This window comes from Colletotrichum navitas (genome assembly GCF_030913465.1).
Source record: "Colletotrichum navitas strain CBS 125086 chromosome Unknown LY79scaffold_32, whole genome shotgun sequence".
NCBI classification, from domain to species: domain Eukaryota; kingdom Fungi; phylum Ascomycota; class Sordariomycetes; order Glomerellales; family Glomerellaceae; genus Colletotrichum; species Colletotrichum navitas.
The window spans coordinates 319,069-331,451 of NW_026850578.1; the positions used below are offsets into that span (position 1 = coordinate 319,069).

The following is a 12,383-nucleotide window of genomic DNA, read 5'->3' on the forward strand; positions in this document are numbered from 1 at the left end:
ATTAATTCCCTTATTATATAGCTCTATAAGTCTAGCTTTTTAGCCTTACTATTATAGGTTAAAGAAATAGCTAACTACCTTTATAGTATCTAAGGCTAGCTACTTATCTCTAAGTACTTTATTTAAAGCTAGCTTACTAACTATCTAAAGCTTTAGAAGAAGAGCACTATTAAGCTAGTTAAGTTATACTAGAAAGGGGCTAAGTTAGACCTAGCTCTAGTAGAGGACTTCTTTGCCTAGTACTAGGCTACCCTCTGTAACTATAATATTAGCCTATCTAAGATATAGAACACTAATAAATCTAGCTACTAAATTAGTTACCTTAGTAGCTAGCTTTATATAATTATTTTTAAGTAGCTACTAAAATATAACTACTTACTTAAAGTTATAGATCTAGCTAATTAAGAGTTATATATATTAGTTAAGTATAGTAATATAACTAGTAATATTATCTTAGTATATATAATCTTTAAAATATAGCTAGTTATTACTTAGGTAAATTATTAGGTCTAAGAAAGTATTTACTTTATATATTTACTAACTAGCTTCTTTAACTAAAAGGTTATAATAGATTATATATAGTACTTTAATATAGAGTTATATATAAGGTTAGTAAAGTATTACTAGATAAGCTACTTCTTTAGGGACTATTTTAGTGTTAATATATATAGTTATAATACTTATAATTTATATTTACCTAATAGTTAACTAAGTAAATAAAAGGTAAAGTATTATAATTATTAAGATACTATAAAAAAGTTAAAGTAACTATATTACTTTTTTTTTTAATAGATTTATAGGCTATATAAGTCTAAAGCTTATAGAATATTATATTAACTTTAATATTATTATTACCTTTTTTTATTTTATATAATATACTTCTTTTAGCTAATAAATATAAAAGTTTTTTAACACTTTAAGAAGGCCTATTAATAAGTGCTTTATAACTATATATAAGAAAGTAACCTTATATTTACAAAGGGTAACTTTATTATTACCTTAAATACTATAGTTAAAGAGGCCTTTATAGCTGCCTATATTATAAAGGGCTTTAAGAAGGCAAGTATATAGCCTATATATAATAATATTATACTAGCCTAGCTAGTAAAGAGGATATAATAAAGTAATAAGGATATACTATTATACCTTATATATTTTTTATTATATAATAACTACTTTAATAAGGTTTTCTTTACTACTAACTATATAGAGAAGAAATATAGTAGTATATAAAGTAGTCTTTTAAGAAAAGGATTTAAAGTAGTAAAGTAAGTAATTTATAAAAGATCTCTTACTTATAAGTACTAGTAGTAATATATTAAGGACTAAAATACTAGACTAGTAATATAGTAATAAAAGAGCTAGTGCTAGTAAGCTATTAAACTATAATACTTCTTTATAACTAGTATTACTATTATAAATATAAAGAAGGTATATAATAAGTAAGTTATAGAGGCTATATAAGTAAATATATAGTGCTAATAGGTAGTAGTAAAAAGGATAGCCTATAAGTAAAAAAAAGAGGTCTAGTAGTAATATAGTACTTTAAAGTATTAATAGGTAGATAAATAAATAAAGTAACTAACTTTTAAATAGTAGCTTATTTATACTAAAGAAGATTAACTATATATTTTATTTAACCCTTTAGATCTATAGTAGTATAACTTAAATAATACTATATATAAAAAAAAATTTATAATAGATCTTAATTTAACCCCTCTACTATAGTATATACTTAACTACTTTAAGTATATAGTAAAACCTCTTAGTTAAAGTAATATTAACTAAGTATTAGCTAATATAGCTATAGAGGTAGCAAGGCTATACTTTAACCCTAAGATCTTTATAGATATTAATAACCTTATTAATAAGGATATTAATTTAGTTATATTAAGTAAAAAATTAGTTAGTATACCTAAGAGTAATAATAATAATAATAGTTATATATTATTACTATTACTACTAATAATACTAATAGCTAGCCCTTTAATATTATAAGGTCCTTTATAATATAAGTTATAATATTATACTCTAAAAGATAAGATAAATAGTTAAAGGGCAACAGGGGTTATACTATAAAATATCCTATATATACCCTTATTAATATAAAAAAAGGAGTAGTAATATATAGTAGATAATAATAAAAGTAATACCTATATTATAGTAGTAATATAAATTTATAGTTATTATAGAAAAAAAGAAAAAAAAGTACTACTATAAAGCCCTTAATTAAGGCTATTAATTAGTACTACTTTTGTTATTATATAATATTATAGTAGTTATTACTTTAAGAAATAAAAAGTTGACTATACTATATAACGCACATAAAAGTGAGGGTATTTGTGATGTAGGTGCAACCCCCCTTTTCTCACTGTAACCCCCCTTTTTTCGCCCCCTCCGTGAGGAGGGGGTATTTAGCTCACAGCGCTGACTAAGTTGCCCCCGGGTAGAGCTCTACCAAGAACTTAGAGCCGAGTGTCCGCAAAAGTCTTTTGCCGTTAAGCAGTATGTAAACGTGGAGAAAGGGGGGGAGGAACTCTGGGGAGGCATAGTTATTATTAGGGGGGGATTCGGCGCGACTCTCAAATGCCCAGAGAAATAAATGTGGCGAACGTGCGTCTGTTCACCTGTAGCATCGCAGAATCCTCCAGAGCCAAGCCGTTGCTCCCCATTTATCTTCCTCTTTTTTCCATCACAAGACGTTGGAGTCGGTCCGTTGATTTGAGCGAGGCGGCTCTCCTGGGATAATTCCCACTTGGAATCGGACCGTTCAAACTCCACTCTCGACTTCTATTCCACCCCGGACCGCGGGGAACGGGGGGTGGTGTCTGGCGCGTCCAGTTTGGGGCCCCGACGCTCCGCACCTGGCGGTCAACATCCCGTCGGAGGACCCGGGGAACTTCGTGGAGGTACAGCTACATCGCCGGAAGGCCCGCGGGGTTTGAGACAACCATGTCTGACCAGCGCATCGGGCGGAGAAGGAGGGGGGAGACTGTTGGCAGTTTGGGGACTGGGAGCGATTTGGAGAAGGGCATTCGGATCTGGGGAGGTAAAGGAGCAGAGCGCTTATGCCGCCGTAAACGCTGCGGCAGCGTCAATGGCTGCTGGATAAACGTCATGCCCACATCTTCCTGCATCAGACAATCCTTTCTCTACGGTGATCGCTAGGCTACGACGGGCACAGTCCGTATCGTCAGACCGCACGCGGCGCGTGTCCTGGAGGCAAGGCATCTGGACCGTTCAGTGTCAAGAGCGTTGTCGAAGCGCCCAGAAACCCAGTGCCGCATAACGTATCTTCGTACGGATCCAAAGCTTCGTCTGGCATTGACTCCATGTCGTCTTTCGTGCCGAGCAATTACTCTGTACGCATTACCGACAAGCGCAACTGTGCCATCAATCATTATTGAGGGGGCTTAGAAGGGAGCTCGGCAGTCTTGGAAATTCGACCGGCGTGGATTTCAGGTTACGTTATGCGGCTTGGAGAGTTGGCAGACCAGAGAGTCTCTCTCCTCCAATGAGAGCAACAGCTCGGACGTGCCGTTGGCTGACTCGCACGTGAGGGTCTTGGGATCGTCATCCCTTCTTATTTTTGACTTTTCATTTTTTTCCACTTCTGGCCTTTTCTCCAACTTGCGAGATATTGTCGTGCTGCGTTTGCATATGCGCTCTGCTGCCCCACGTAGCGCTTCTGGGAGTCTCGTTGCATTATTACGGAGTTCACCGTGAGATGATCTATAAACGCAGTACTCCGTAGATGAAAGGGGATGTGGATGTGGACATTCTGGCAGGGCTTTGACTCCGTACCAAGTCTTCTCGGATTCTCGATGGAGCTGACCTTGGCAACAATACAATTGGTCTTTTCTTGGCTGCACAACGTATTCCGTGTGCCAATGTTCGCTCACCCCTGCTTCTTCTTCCACCTATGACGCCGGCCAAGCAGCCGATCTCCAAGCCTCACCCAGCATTCACCCAACCAGTGGTGGCCCAGCGAGCCCCATGAACAATTACATGATACGTTTTACTCGGGCTACCGACGAGCTCGTCGTCTCTGTCTTTCGGCCCACCTCAGCTCACAGCTCCATCCCATGACCCCTCGTCCCGTTGACAGGCTTGTTTCATTCCGCCCTGGTGGAATGTGGACAGCCCCTTCACCCCGGATTATCGGTGTGGGATGGATGGTACGGGACGACCATGGATATCGTGTCCATGTACGGATACACGCGTTATTTCCCCGTCCTTCCCACACCTTATTGCGGCCCTAACCGTCTCTTGTGCTTTTCCTAGTCCGCACCCCAGAACCGAGAGCGGGTAAGACCGAGTCGGCCTCTGGGGTAACGTCATAGTAGCGTTCCCGTTATTGCACTCCAGTCGGCAGACATTGACTCGCAATGTTCCACGCGGCAGCCGTGCGGTACCGTATGTGGCTGGCGGTATAAAAGTCATCGTGGTGCGTTTGTGAGATTTCTAGAACAAGCCGTTCCCTGAGTCTTCCCCCCAGGTCCCACTTCGCGACTGGTCTTCAAAGCACCTCTGTTCCCCGTCTCACACAACCTCATCTTTAATAAGTTCTTGTAGCCTACGTGGATCATTGCGTCACCTGCATGATACCTTGACCGTCGACACTCTCTTCCCTGCCGAATCAACACCCGAATTCCATAGTACCACATCGTCCAAGATCGGCAACGTCCACCGCACACACAACCATGGGGTTGGGCAAACTGTAAGCTTACCACGCCGAGGGCTTGTTCGTCCGATGACTGATATCCCGTGTAGGTCAATCCGCGTCAATGGCGCCGACTGTGGTGCCGAGGCCCTTCTGCTTGGTGCCATCACCAGCATTGGAGGTTTCCTCTTCGGATACGACACCGGTCAAATCTCGTCCATGCTCCTCTTCACCGACTTTAAGAAACGATTCGCTACCGGTGACATTGGCCCGGACGGCATCCCGGAATGGGTTCCTACTACCCAGTCGCTCATGGTCTCGCTCATGAGCATCGGTACCCTCATCGGTGCTCTCTCCGGTGCTTACACTGCCGACTGGTGGGGTAGACGAAAGAGTTTGAGCTTCGGTGTTGTTGTCTTCATCATCGGAAACATTATTCAGATCACGGCCATGAAATCATGGGTTCACATGATGATGGGTCGCTTCGTCGCCGGTCTCGGCGTCGGTAACCTTTCCATCGGTGTCCCCATGTTCCAGTCCGAGTGTTCTCCACGTGAGATTCGTGGCGCCGTCGTCGCTTCCTACCAGCTCCTCATCACCTTCGGTATCCTGATCTCCAACTTGATCAACTATGGCGTCCGCAACATCCAAGAGTCTGACGCCTCGTGGCGCATTGTCATCGGCCTTGGTATTGGCTTCTCCCTGCCTCTCGGTCTGGGTATCCTTTTAGTTCCCGAATCTCCCCGTTGGCTTGCCGGTCGCCAGGACTGGGAGGGCGCACGCATGTCCATGGCCCGTCTGCGTGGCCTGAAGGAAACCCCCCACTGCGAGCTCGTCGAGAAGGATCTTCAGGAGATGTTCAAGGTCATCGAAGAGGAGTCCAAGACCGGCTACGGTACTTGGCTCGAATGCTTCACCGGATCATCCGGCATCCCCAAGACCGTCTACAGGACGCTGCTCGGGATCTCTCTGCACTTTCTCCAGCAATGGACTGGTGTCAACTTCTTCTTTTACTACGGTGCTACCATCTTCCAGTCCGCTGGCATCCAAGACCCTATCATGATGCAGCTGATTCTCGGAGCTGTCAACGTCGCGTGCACCTTTTTCGGCCTGTACGCCGTTGAGAAGTACGGTAGGCGATGGCCTCTGTTCATTGGCGCTGTCTGGCAGACCGCATGGCTCACCGTGTTTGCCTCCGTCGGTACGGCTATGCCTCCCGAAACCAACAGCACGACTGGAATTGTCATGATTGTCTCTGCCTGCATGTTCATTGCCTCTTTCGCCAGCGTAAGTCTTTGCACCCTTGCATCCGTCAAGCTTATGAGTTGTCACGCTGACCTGTTCAACAGACCTGGGGACCTATGTGCTGGTGCGTCATTGGAGAGACTTTCCCTCTCCGCACCAGAGCGAAGCAGGCGTCTCTTGCTACGGCCGGCAACTGGCTCGGAAACTTCCTCATCTCCTTCCTTACCCCCTACGCAACTGCCGGCATCGGCTACGCTTACGGCTTCGTGTTTGCGGGCTGCAACCTGGCTGGTGCCCTGCTTGTCTGGTTCTTCCTTTACGAGACCAAGACTTTGTCACTCGAGAACGTCGATCGCATGTACAGCGATCCCAGCGTCAAGCCCTTCTCGTCCAGCAAGTGGGTGCCGCCAGGCTACATCACCCGAATGCAGAAGGACAACTCGGACGTACAACCCGCTTCGATGCACACCGAAAACACTGCCATTGGCGAGAAGACGAGTGATGACGAGGGACCTTTCGCGGAGCATCATCAGTCCAAGCAGGAGCCTTTGGCTAAGAACGTATGAATGTTTCATAAGAGACATGTTTGGAAATCGAAAGCATATGGTCTGTTTAGCGTATGGCGTTTAAACACCAGGATGGTGTTGCTTGTAACAATATAGCATACTGCATGCGTGACGATAATTTAAAACAGACAAATACATGACCAGTGCTTACTTCTTGCCTTCATCCCGTTTGTTCTCGTGTCCTGATTTTCCAGTCTACGCCGCAGCTGGCGGTAACTCACTTGTGACATTGATTTATCCATACCCCTTCAACGGTGTGTAATCCAGCGATTCTCGCTTTATAGGAACGATATGCGCTGTATGTCCGCAACTCACAAAGAGCAACAGTACCGATCATTGGTAAACCCTTGCTTTGCGCATCTATGCTAATTGATGTTCGCTATGCTGCTCTATAGTTCGACACATTGAGAGACGTCTATGATTGCAAGCAGATGATCTTACTGCACCTCGCCCGTACGCATGAAGATATTCGACGGCCTGTCGCGGTGCGCAAATTGTTCATCGACCTCATACTCGATTTCTGGGCCGTCCTGCTTGAATCCCAGCTTCGAGTACACATGTCTGCCCATGGTTGACGCCTCGAGTAGCAGTTCCAGCTCCCCACGTCGCCTGGCCTCCTCGAGACCCCACTGCACCAGCTTCTTGGCGATCCCCTTTCCCTGGAACTTGGGATCCACGGCACACATTTCCAGCACGAAAGCCGCCGGCTTGTCCGAGGTCGCCTTCTCGCGGACGACCTCCTCCCGACGTTTGTGCAGAGACCCCATGCACGCCGCGGCATAGCGCTGCTCGGCTTCATCACCAGGGAAGACGGCCTCGAGGTTGAGCTCCTTGATCAGGTCCTTCGGGAGCGGGTCGCCGTGGCCATCAACGGCAGACAACTGCACCCAGATAGCCATGCCTGCGATTACACGCTGGCCGGACTGATCGGGGTCCAGGAGGGTGGCCTTGAGGAAGATGGTGTTCGGCTCGCCCTTGTTGTTCTTGGTTACGGAGCCGTACCGCTTAGCCATGGACGAGGCTTGCTTGGCCTGGCCTTCGGGGGTGTCCCAGCCGGGGTTCATGGATATGAAGACGCCATCGTGGACCTGGTGGCCGAAGGCATTACTGACGACCTCGGCGACTTGAGTGAAGTCTTCGGGCTGCGAGATGACTTCGATCTGCACGTCGGAGATGGTTGCCATGGTTGATGAGGGGAAACTGTCAACTAGTTCAAGGTGGGGGTAAACCAGTGACCTCTTCGATTGATTTGTGTCCGCCGAGTGTCTAGATATTCGATCTAGGACAGCTAAACGGTAATATGAGATGCGGTCCTTAACTTTAGTAGCCGATCTGAACAAGTGTCGTCTGATAAACGAGTGGGGATGTAGGATAACCAGGCTAACACTATTCTGTGTGAAAGATCGTCAGCCAAAGCTAACCCTGCCTGACGCAGGAATCGCCCTGTTCTTATCGGAAATGGCCCACTGAACTCCGCAAATCGGAGACTGCCCACGCCAGAGGGCTCATCAATTAAGTGACTTGGTGCTAACCTAGGATGCGTTTAGACGGCGGGGGGGGGGGGGGGGGGGGGGGGGCGAGAAGTCGCCAACCCTAACCCTTTTGCTATCTTGATTGAGACAAGTGCACCTGAATGCACAGTAGTTAAGTTAACCACTCATGAAATTTGACAATTAACTTGGGGCATAATAATAGGAGGACGAGAATCTTTGCCGCGACTAGGCGTCCTAGTTCAGACTATGCATGTTACACTCATTAAAGCTGAGACCTCGTTTAGAAAAAAATGAGGTCTCCGGTTAGACAACCGGTCCTTAACCTTTGGTCGACAAAGCGACTTATTCAGTAGCTACCTAAGAACCCTATTTATTGTAAAGTGTCAGCTTCCAATTGATCTACGTTGAGAAATTCTATCAAAAACACAATCATCGTATGCAGTACAAACAGAACCGTGACATCTCAACCAAGAAGAGCTAACACTCGATCTCTTTACAGCTTGAGTGCAAAACACACCAAAATCCCACAGTCAAGCAGCTCCAACAGCAAAGTCCTTGACGATTTGGCATCGAGGTGCAGTGTCGTTGATGGCAAAGACTTGCTCAGGCTGCTACCTATGGCGTTGAGGAAATCAGAGGCCACCTCGAGGAAGGGCACGGCGTCGACGGATAGCCATATGTAAGCATGGATACAATTTTGGATTATAGACTTCCGTGGATCTAGACTTGTCTCTTCTTATCATATCTAGAATGGGGTATCCTTCTGGTTTACAGGACAAGTGGGTTTTCGGTAGTGATACAGAGAGAAGGTCGAGCAACTGATTCATATATTTATCTTGTTTCACATGAAGCAATGTCAAGACAGATTTGTTCCATGTGAGGCGATATAGAGGCTTCCATCTTGCTTGCCAGATTTGCATGTATTCCCGTTGCCGGGTACGATAGAGCTCCACCCAATAACACCAAAACGCTTATGGTATATAGATGGCCACTCCAAAATTGCTGTTGAAAGTACTTCCTGCGCGGAACTCAATGGTGTTCAACGTTCACGACTATGGCATACTAGGCTGCCGCAATGCATGGCAACCCCTCGAGCAATCACTAACGATATGCTCATCCAAACATGTTAAAGTCCGGCTGTAAAAAGAGGACCAGGCCATGAACCTTTCCCGACGTGACACTGGAACCTTGCGTTGTGCTGATTACAGCCTGGCCAGCAAGATCTATGCAGTGCCCGGCCGATATCGGCGTCGGCTCGGGACACGACATTCGATGTTTTCGTCAGAACCACTTGGAGGTTGGAACACTTCGCTTGGTGACCGCGACACACTGCTCCAAGTATTGAATACAGAGTACGCCGCATGGGACATGCCAGGAAGACGCCAAGTGGTACGCCTTCAATACCGTTTCCTCCGCCATGGCCGTGCCGTCGGTGCTGTATGGATGGGCAAAATGCCGTCCTCAAGCACAGAATCGACGAGCGAGCCCATAAGATGATGCTCGTCGCGGAGAGGGCATAATTTCAGACGACCATGGGATCCCCATGTCCGTTCAACCATCTATCGAGCCCCCGCGGTTTTCCAAGGCAAGAGTGGCGTGTACTCCGCCGCCATGGTCGGGCTGCTGGACAGTCACGACACAAATCGGGGGGGGGGCGTAGGTATTATGTGTCGCCGAGGAGAGCACGACGACAAATCCTCGCTGGTGGAAAAGTAAGAAGGCATATACGCAAGATCCGGGACACACAAGGACGGCGAGAACGTGGCCACCGCGTCCGTGGGCGTCAGACGAGCTCGGGTTTGCGCAGGGAAGCTGCTTACAAAGTCTGGAACACAGTGAGCATATACGACTGTACTTGAGCTGGTGCGTTGAGTGGGTAAAACAGCAGTCCGATTCCCCTCTCTAAAAGATAAAAATAGGCCACGTGGACCTCGTCATCGATAGCTCGCGGAGCGTGGGCTCATGCGGCTGCCGTGAATAAAGTTTATTCCGCAGTGTTACGGAGACACTGCCCAATGTACGTAGAAACTTCTTGTCCAGCTCGACTGGCGAAAGACGGAGACAAGAAACATAAGAGTACATACAAGTCGCCCGCACCAGCTTTCCAATCTACTTTGGGCACACACACACACACACACACACACCGCCCAGGGGTCTAGTAGCCCTCCTTCTTGTTCACGAGGTTGGTGAGCTTCCTGCCCTCGCTCAGCCTCTTCAGGTTCAGGTCCAGGATGGCCAGGACGCGGTCCTGGTAGCTCGCCGACATGCCGCTGATGTGGGGGGTGATGAGCAGGTTCTTGGCCTTCCACAGCGGGTGGCCGTCGGGCAGCGGCTCGGGGTCGGTGACGTCGAGGGCGGCGCCGCGGACGGTGCCGTCGTCGAGGGCGGCGACGAGGTCGTCCGTGTTGATGATGGGGCCCCGCGCGATGTTGGAGATGAAGGTCCGCCTCCCGGCGAGGACGGCGAGCTCGGGCGCCGCGAGCAGGTGGCTCGTCTTGTCCGTCAGCGGCGTCGCGACGACGAGCAGGTCGAGGCCCGAGCCGAGGAAGGCGTGCAGGTCGGCCTTGGAGGCGCCCGAGAACCACGCCGACGGGAACTTGCCCTCCGGGTCGCCGAGGCCGGGCGGCGTGTACGAGTTGTCGCGCCGCGACTCGGGCGTCGGCCGCGGGTGCAGCGTGTAGGCGTGCACCTTGAAGCCGAGGGCCGTGGCGACGCGCGCCGTCTGTCGGCCGATGCTGCCGTAGCCGAGGATGCCTCTTTGCGATGGAAAGTGTGAGATGGGGGCGGGGAACAGGTCTGGGTTGTTTGTTTGACTGAGTCAAGGAGTGCAGGGGCTTACTTACATTGTGCGGCCGACGGCGTCTTCGACAAGCTCGTCGCCGCGCTGCCAGTGGCCGGCGCGGTAGCTGTCGATGTACTTGGGAACTGGGCGCGTGTGTCAGTGTGGTTGTGGTTTTCGGCACCGCGCCTCACACGCTCGCTCATGATACATGTCTTACGGTGATGCTGGAATGAGAGATATGTCGTGATGATCCACTCCGAGATCTGAGGTCTGCCCCCGCCCGACAGTCAGTAAAGATGGCCACACGCCCGGGACCAATGGGTAAGGGACGCCCTCACCCGTGAACGCCGTTGGCGGTGCAGAAGCTCACGTTCGTGTCCTTGAACAGGGGGTCCTTGAGGATGTGGTTGGCGCCGGCGCTCTGCAGCTGGACGTACTGCAGCTTGGGGGCCTCGTCGATGGTGGGCAGGGCGCTGCCGGTCAGCAGGATCGTCACGTCCTTCCACTCGGCCGGGTCGAAGCCGGCGCCGGGCTTCTTGTCGGAGAACTCCAGCTTGTGATGCACGACGGCGAGGTCCGGGTACTCGGATCTCAGCTTGTCGACGTACTCCGGCGGCGGCGTCCACGACGAGAGGATGAGGAGCTTGTGGCCCTGGAGGGTTTTGTTCGGCGGCGGGAGGAGCATGATCACTGATTCGAACGGGTGGAAGGATGGGATGTGTGTGTGTGTGTGTGTGTGTTTTGTATGATTGTTATGATGTTTGTTGCGGGAGAAAGTCTCGAGAAGGGGGGAGAGAGGCAAATACGCTGGTTGAGATATTATGTATGCATGTACACACACAAACGCACACCCACACACTCGAGTAATGATGGTGACGATTATCAAGTCGGAAATGCGGGAAGTCTGGGCGGAATTTGGGGGGAGTTCGTTTCAGGCCTGATGGGATCACATATGCAGCAGATCCCCAGCTCTGAAGCTCCAAGCTTCCCTCCAAGCTTCCCCCTCCCTCCCAATCTTTATGGAATCCGTGCTGGGTGTGGGGGGTGTGTTGGACGCTTTGCGCGTCGCGGGGTCGGATGGCGCAACAGGAAGGTCTAAAAGCCGCCGATGCGCGGCCGACGCAGCAGTGTGGGGTTTCCTGTCAATGGTCCCTCCGACTCGTCAATGGCGTCAATGGTGTGAAAGGGCCAAAAGAGATCAAACCCGGCCCGGTGTCGGCGACCGGCTTGGGATGAAGGGAGGGGGGGGTGTTCCGCCGGACAACGCCTGCCGGCGACTCCGGCCTCTCGTTCCTCACCGTGGGAGTTTATCGCACACCAGGAGAGTCTATACTTGTGGTACCGTGGTATCGGCCAGTGACGTTCGTACCAAACTTGTTGATCTATCTCCTATCTTATCTATGACAACCGCCGTCTGGGATGAAACCCTGCACCTTATAGAATGAAACTTTTTGGCGACGCTGCGATCCCCCCACTCATATCTCTCGGGCCGCTGGCCGGGGGGTTAATTGTCCAGGTAATCCGTCTACGCTACAATGGATGTATGAATTGACTCTTGAGCCGGTCTCGACCTCTTCTCCCGAGTCACTCACGCCCATCACCCTCAATGGATCATGAAACAACAGAGAAGGCGG

At 48.9% G+C, this 12,383-nt stretch overlaps 3 protein-coding genes across 3 annotated transcripts; 1 reads left to right on the forward strand and 2 right to left on the reverse strand.

Annotated features, from left to right (window-relative positions):
* The first annotated feature begins 4,492 nt into the window (after positions 1 to 4,492).
* LY79DRAFT_687856 (general substrate transporter) lies at positions 4,493 to 6,545 on the forward strand. The gene is made up of 3 exons (XM_060564685.1): positions 4,493 to 4,720; positions 4,774 to 5,950; positions 6,013 to 6,545. Exons 1-3 carry the CDS (start codon positions 4,704 to 4,706, stop codon positions 6,472 to 6,474), a joined length of 1,656 nt encoding a protein of 551 aa, XP_060413854.1. The 5' UTR covers positions 4,493 to 4,703; the 3' UTR covers positions 6,475 to 6,545.
* A 272-nt stretch (positions 6,546 to 6,817) lies between these two features.
* On the reverse strand, positions 6,818 to 7,879 carry LY79DRAFT_555116 (acetyltransferase). Its single transcript, XM_060557900.1, has one exon. It carries the CDS (start codon positions 7,656 to 7,658, stop codon positions 6,912 to 6,914), a length of 747 nt encoding a protein of 248 aa, XP_060413855.1. The 5' UTR covers positions 7,659 to 7,879; the 3' UTR covers positions 6,818 to 6,911.
* A 2,243-nt stretch (positions 7,880 to 10,122) lies between these two features.
* On the reverse strand, positions 10,123 to 11,434 carry LY79DRAFT_670052 (D-isomer specific 2-hydroxyacid dehydrogenase; the record flags this gene model as incomplete). The annotated part of the gene is made up of 4 exons (XM_060563730.1): positions 10,123 to 10,723; positions 10,811 to 10,892; positions 10,967 to 11,019; positions 11,088 to 11,434. The coding sequence occupies 4 exons, from the start codon at positions 11,432 to 11,434 to the stop codon at positions 10,123 to 10,125; spliced, it is 1,083 nt and encodes a 360-aa protein (XP_060413856.1).
* Positions 11,435 to 12,383: the final 949 nt, after the last annotated feature.